Consider the following 7,278-nt stretch of genomic DNA (forward strand, 5'->3'; position numbering starts at 1 on the left):
GTGGATGTTCCGAGTGGGTGTGGAGGCTGGAGGCTGTGTTTATTGGGGCATGTGGAGTGAAATGCCCCATTACCACCCCCAAATTCAGTGTGCGTGATCATCGACTTACAAAAAAACTTTTATATGCTTTAATTAAAACCGTGTTTCGGCTGCACATATTGAATGACCCTCAGAGAAAAGCACCACTGATCCGGTTGCTATAACGACACCAAATATTTCAAGCTCTCTCTTTTTCTCTGTCTGCTTCTGTCTTTCTCATAGTAGCTGTTTATTTATACAAACATAGTGCACATTTTTTGTGGGACGTTTTTATTTTTCCCAGGTTCTGATGAAGCTGATAAATTTGTGTTGTTTGGAATTGTTAAAATTGTGCATTGTTGACATGGATAACCTTATATTCTAAATTGAATATAATATAAATATTGAGCATATAATATAAAGTAATTTAGACCAGAGTACCAGAATCTCATAATAGCCTATCTTTTAAATTTAATTAAAGCTTCCAAAGGGTTGTTTGCACTTGCAGCAACGCCATAGAAGAAGCATTTTTGGTTTCCCAAAGAACATTTCTTAAAATAACCATTTTTATTAGTGAGAAAAAATATTTTAATAATCTAAAGAACCTTAGAAAGGTTCTTCGTGGAACCAATAAAGAACCTTTATTTTTAAGAGTGCAAATGAATACTTTTTTGCGTTATTCGTTTAAAAAAATTGCATTCTTTCAAATGCATTATTCCTCTAATCGTCGAATAATAAATTATATAAAATTAAAGGAATGAAAATAAGAAAAAATGCACTATCCAATGAAACTCCAACGAAGCCAACTGCTGTAGAATAATGAAGACTCAAAACACGGAACGCCGCGAGGGGAGTGCGAGACCACCAACCTAACATGGTCGATGCATATTAGAGGGGCACAAAGCTCTAATAAACTTCTCCCGTATCATTTTTAATGGAAAAGCAGCTGCTTCTAAAGCTGATGTCGGATAGAGATCTCTCCCTCTTCTCTCTCGCCCTTTGAAAGGCCCTTTCTTTCGTGTGTGTGATTCTGAAGGGGTATTGCTTTGCTCTTTTCGTTGGCCAAGCACAATTGTGTTATTGGAGATAATTAATTCAATCCCCATCAGAAGGTATTAGGAGCGCCTTGGCCCTGTAGTGCTTTTCCAAACTCAGAATGAAAAGAGGGAGAAGAAAGGTCTACGGATAGACCCGCTGATGGGCGCTTTGAACTAAAGGGCCGTGCGTATTGTTGTCGAAATTTTGCTCCATAAGGCTGAAGAAAGCGCCAGAGCTTTTGATGGGGGAACGAGAAATGCCACATAAGTTTGAACGCTGCCTGCTGATCGCATATGTTAAGCCTGGCTCGTTTAAAGATGTGCAGTAATTGTGCAATGCAACATAGAAATGTCGAAAAGCGTTATATAGAAGTAAAACAGTCAAACGTTGCCCTGTACAATCACTGCGTCAATTAGGCCACAAACAATAAAATTCCCATGCAAATGATTGCATATCTAAATTATACATGCCACTATTTAAATCATACGATTATATGGGAAATAAAGGAGCAGTTTGTTATCCCTTTTAAAGAGTTTTCCCTAAAATGTGTTAAATATTTCTGCACTGCCCTTGTAAACTGTTGGATTTTCAGAAGCGCATATTAATAATGCTTTGCTTTCATTCTCATCATCATCAGAGCGGACCATTTCGAGTCACGGTTTCTGTCACAAAGATTTAAATAAAACAATGTTTCCGATAAAGCATTTGATTATGTGAAAACCAAATATACATAATCAAATCACACAGCGATACAGCAATGTGATTTATTAACTAAAATGTTATTTTAAATTATGCATTAAAGAGTGGGTATAATGAGGTATAACTAAAATGAAAATAATTAATGGTATATTTTTCATTTGTATTTTATTTATAGTTTGAATTTGTATATTATTTAATCAATCCCCTAAACCTCACATGATTTATTTGTTATGTGTAAGCAGGCATTTCTGTTAGATATTTAGACATTTTTTTAGGTAAATATAGCGTGCGCAAGAGAGAGTGTAATTTAGATTATTTAAACGTGATTTTAATCCTTGCAATATTGGATCGTTCCCCAAAAAAAGTACAATTTTATTTTCTAAAATTATAAGTTATTATTATTCTATTATTATTATTTACACATTTCAGTATCGTTCATTGCAATTATTATTAGCTTTTCCATCTCCTGGCTAAATATTTCTGTCGCGAGCTCTAATTCAGTCTCAGATAAATCGAATGCACCGGACCCTACTTTTGGAAGAAAAAAAAAGTTTTCTTTATTTTTAAATCGAATTAAAAAGAAAAAACACCAATATCAGCTGTTTAACCTTAGTTTATAGGCTGCACATATCGAGATTTCTCAAGCCTGAAGTCAATTATCCATTTTATTTACGCATCGGGGGGGAATTACAAGATAATTAAATGAATTTCACGGCTACTCAGCCAAAATGCATGTATACAAAATACCATGATCAAAGTCAAATCTGTTCAGGTTCACGTGCCCATCATGTAGGTTACGCTCCACAAAAAGATGATTTGGCCTCTCTATGATATTGTTTAAAATCCCATTTAAAACGAGATCGGATCTTTTATGAAGCGAGTCTTTGAGGCTGCGCGTGTGTTAGATTTGGATTTTCTCTTGGTCTTTTACCAACAACAAGTCAAAACCAGACGGGCTCAGCCAAAAGCTGGCTTTGAAAGCAGACAGCCTATTTTGAAGAATTCAATTTGATTAAAATAGCATCTATTTCTATTTTATTTCAAGTCATTATTGAGCATGCATTGCTTTTAATAGCTTGGACACTCAATAATGCAAATGCAAAATAATAAATAGAATAGCCTAATTATATTAAAAAAAAATGAATCGGAAAAAATAAAATCAGATATTCTTATTAAATATGTAGTTTGTTTTTTCAGCAATTGCCAATGTATTTTCACGAAAAATGCATGCATAAAAGCATGCATTCACCAATGCATTCATAATTCATTCTCCTTCATAATTTCACCTCTTTGTATAAAAATATCACAAACGTTTTGCTTGATTAAGAAATACATATTTTTATTCACAATGCATTTCCACCTTGGATTAATTTATTTCAATACAAGATTGGGAAGTGTTTTTTTTTTTTTTTTTTTTTTTTTTTTGTCAAAACGAGGTAAGTAAACCCCAAAAATAATGAGTACAATGACAACATTCAAATACATCTGCAACAGACAGGGGCATCGCTTTTATACCAGCAACAAGACCAAAGTTGACCTTCATTCGTGCACGTTGTAACACAAAGGGGGACTACAGGTTTGGGGATCACAACAAGTATTTTACAAGCTCAAAATGATTTAAATACACTAGCAATGATTTATAACTGGGATATACAATCATTGGGAACACTTTACAATATTTTATTATACGCATACACATTTTGTTATATTTTAAAGTAACAGTTCCTTTGCACTAAGTGCATGCAAAAAATAAAATAAAGTTTTTTTTTGTTTTTTATTCGTTGCCAACTGACTAAGATGTATTAAGAACAGGCCTGGAATACACACCTTGGTAGTAAGAGGCCTCTAAAGCCGAAGGGTCCATGCTGGCTCTCCCGGCCATGGGCAAACTGGAAGACATCCCTGAGCCATAGGAGGAATATTGCAACGCTTGTTCATACGCTTTCAATTCCAGTTTATGCTGTTGCTCTGAGGAGGACATTAAATTATTGATGGAAAACGGGTGGTTGAAGGAGTAATGGGGATCTCCTTTGAGGTGCAGCTGCGGTTCGTGGGCCATAGAGTGCAGCGAGGACAGGGACGTGGACACGGGGTGCACCTGCGGGCCGGTGCTCTTCAGTTCAGAGCCGGCGGAGCTAGCGCTCCTGTGGTCCAAACTGGGAGGACTGGACGACTGGTTCGAGGAGGTTATGGAGCTCGAGTCCATGTGGCCAGGTTTGCTGCTGGTGCTGTCGCTGGCCGGCGAGCCCGAGCCGCTCGACTGCTCTCGCTTTCCGTCTGACCTCTTTCCGTCCGACAACTTTTTGTCGCATTTAAAGCGCTTCTGTCTTCGCAAGTAACAGCCATTCTCAAACATATTCCCAGAATCAGGGTGCAGAGCCCAGTAGGAGCCCTTTCCCGGCTTCTCGGGCGACCGGGACACTTTGACGAAGCAGTCGTTGAAAGACAACGAGTGCCTGATGGAGTTCTGCCACCTCTGCTGGTTCTGACGGTAGTAGGGGAACAGGTCCATTATCCACTGGTAAATCTCACTTAAGGTAAGCATTTTGCTGGGAGCCTGCTGGATGGCCATTGTGATGAGGGAGATGTAGGAGTAGGGCGGCTTGGCGTGCGGGTAACTTCTCCTGAAAGTCTTGTTGTCTCTGGCCCGGTTCAGGTTGGGCTGCGCGTATGTCATGGAGCTCATGGTGGGGCTCATGCTGGAGTACGGGTTCAGCGCGTTCATGGAGCTGTGCTGAGCCGTCATGGCGTTCAGGTTAGACGGGCTGAGCGCGGTGCCCATGGTCGACACGCCGCAGCTCATCCCGTTCATGGCGCCGGTGGCACCCGGGGGCATCCCGGCCATGGTGCCTGGGCTCAGTCCCGCACTCAGCGCTGGGTTCGCGTAGGACATGTTGAAAGAACTGGAAGTCATATTCCCACTGGTGGACATGCCCATGTAACTGTTCATGTTATTCATGGAGCTCAGGCCAGCGTTCATGCTGCTGTTCGTCATGGGAGAATAGACCTGAAATAAAGAAATCGTGGCTTCTAATATATTTGTATTCAGCCATTTTATTCGTATAGAACGTAATTTTGCATCTTTTCTCTGAGACAACAATGTAATTTCCCTAATTTTTTTTAATCATTATTTAAATAGTTACAGTATAAACCGAGTTAACCGATTTATAAAACGAGGCAGCAATTCATACCATTAAAAATAGTAGCTATTTTGTTTTAAATGTGAGAAAATTTTAATTTTTAATCTAGATGTGGTAATGTTTTTATTTTGCTCTTTTTAAAATAACGAAATATGTGCAGTCGCTGATGCACGTGTCATGTTTTATTTTATATCAGCCTACAAACATAGACTGTTTTATATAATTTAACTTAATAAAGCAATTTTGCTCAAATTAAACGAGACAAAATAGTAGGTTATCATGTGAATTTGTGTAATATATACATAATCGATAATAAATTGAATACAAATAGTTTAGTCAGCTACTAATTTTTATTCGTTTATATTATTTTGATAGACAATTATATTTGCTAAACTCTTCCAATATCAGACTATTGTGACCCACTTGCAATGGCATCACTGCTGCCACCAAGTGGGTTGGTCAATGGCTGATATTTTCTCAGCTTCAGATAACAATTCAGCGGAATATTTACATTTCATTTTTCAGTCTTTTTAAAAATGTTTGCGCCTCGGTTTTAATCGGTTAATGCATTATTCACGTGCGTGCAGCAACAAACTTTCAGGCTATTCCAGCAGCTCAGAGTAGAAGTAATAGTCATCTCTCACCTCTTGTGCATCATTATAGTAGCTGCTCCAGTCTGGAGTTTCGTGTCCTTCCATTTTCACTGCGCCCAACATTATGGAGGAAATCCGCAGCTCGTGCACATGCAGTTCGCAGACTCACAGCGCGCGTGTGTGTGTGTGTGTGTGAGTGTGAGTGTGAGTGTGCGCGCGTCCTGGCACCGCGCAGTCACTGGTGGGATGTTGTGCGCGGCTTTGGGTAAAGTGAGGAAATGTTGGGACTGAACTGGAGATCTTCCCCTGTCTCTTACGTAGACCACGGTACAGCCCACTTTCTATGTCTCATTTGCCTGGATCTCTCTCCTTCTTCCAGGAACACGGTTACTCTGCTGTTTTAAACAGGAATGTCCAGTGTGTTTTATTTCACAATACTGTTCACAGGAAAAAGTAAAAAAACAACAACATTATATTGCACAATAGCCTATTGCATATCCGAAGACTCTAAACATTTTTAGCATATTGTATTTATTTACTTAATTTTTTAAAAATAAGTTACAATTTACTAATACTTTTACTTATTTACTATAAACTTAAATGAAGGAATTATTTAACATTTAGAATATATTTTAAAACACAAGTGTACTTCATTTAATTTTGAATTCAGCTGAAGTTCCAGGTCCTTTGAACTATGTGTCATCTGAGGAAATAATATTGTATATTAATGTAATATAATTATATTTTATATTTGTTTAACTTGCATAACATAATTATAATACTCTATCATATCCTTCATCAATATGCCTTTAGAAGATGTTATAACGTTCATACAAAAATATATAAATATTTTGAATATGCAAGTATTATTTAATATACTGATATTGATGTTATTCTTGAAGTTGCAGCAATTTTTAAATTTAATTTTAACATTATTTTTTTTTTACTTATAATAGATATTAATAAAATAAAAGTTATTATTAAATATGACCAAAATAATGCATGTGTTTGCTGTGTCATTTAGGCTATATTTAAATATCAAAATGTATGAAAATATATTAATTTTAACATTTTGAACTAGGCCTGTAATAGATGAATACAAACAACATTTAATACTTGCAACTTGAAATGTACTATTTAACAGATCGTGATTGATTTCATTTTATTTGTGTTAAGTGTTACCAAATCTGAACAAGCTTCACAGTAATAGCAAATTAAGTATTAATCACTTGTAATAACTTTGAAAGCTATTAATTTTGATATTGTGTCCTGCATGTAGGAAGGACCTGGAAACCCCAGCATCTCCCTCCTCATATAAACAAGAGGTCAGATTTCCCACTGTACACCTGCTAATGAGCGAATGACAGCACTGATCATCCACTTACAGCGGATTATCTCCAGTGATCTCTCACACCATTAGAGCACAGATCGATTCCTCACAGGATGGAATGAAATGGCCCTTGAAGCAAAGAACATTAGACCATGTCAAAGCCCCCATGAGAGACAGAGACAGAGAGGGAGGGAGGGATAGAGAGTATCATCATTGCCTTGTCAGTAGGTTAAATGCATGATTTATCAAATAAATAAAAACAGGCTAAAGCACTAAAGCACACCATGATTAATGTTTATTTATTTTATTTTTATTTTATTTATTTTTTTGTGGGGGAGGGGGTGCTATATACGTAAATAAAAGGGCTAACATAAAAAAATATACATAAATATTAACATCAACATAATGATCTAGTACTTGAATATTTTCTCTGGCACGCGCAAGGCTACGCCGGTTGCTA

At 37.1% G+C, this 7,278-nt stretch overlaps 1 protein-coding gene across 1 annotated transcript; it reads right to left on the reverse strand.

Annotated features, from left to right (window-relative positions):
- Window positions 1–3,067: 3,067 nt before the first annotated feature.
- LOC306850352 (forkhead box protein A1-A-like) lies at window positions 3,068–5,769 on the reverse strand. The gene is made up of 2 exons (XM_079385930.1): window positions 5,540–5,769; window positions 3,068–4,762 (listed from the first exon to the last, which is right to left on the reverse strand). The coding sequence occupies exons 1-2, from the start codon at window positions 5,609–5,611 to the stop codon at window positions 3,548–3,550; spliced, it is 1,287 nt and encodes a 428-aa protein (XP_079242056.1). The 5' UTR covers window positions 5,612–5,769; the 3' UTR covers window positions 3,068–3,547.
- Window positions 5,770–7,278: the final 1,509 nt, after the last annotated feature.

Source organism: Barbus barbus (assembly GCF_936440315.1).
Source record: "Barbus barbus genome assembly, chromosome: 30".
Taxonomy (NCBI): Eukaryota; Metazoa; Chordata; class Actinopteri; order Cypriniformes; family Cyprinidae; genus Barbus; species Barbus barbus.

Excerpts from the sequence above, each read along its gene's own strand:
- LOC306850352 (XM_079385930.1), bottom strand. The coding sequence starts at position 5,611 with ATGTTGGGCGCAGTGAAAATGGAAGGACACGAAACTCCAGACTGGAGC. Across the intron at positions 4,763-5,539 it reads ACTATAATGATGCACAAGAG|GTCTATTCTCCCATGACGAA; the intron begins GTGAGAGATGAC and ends TCTTTATTTCAG.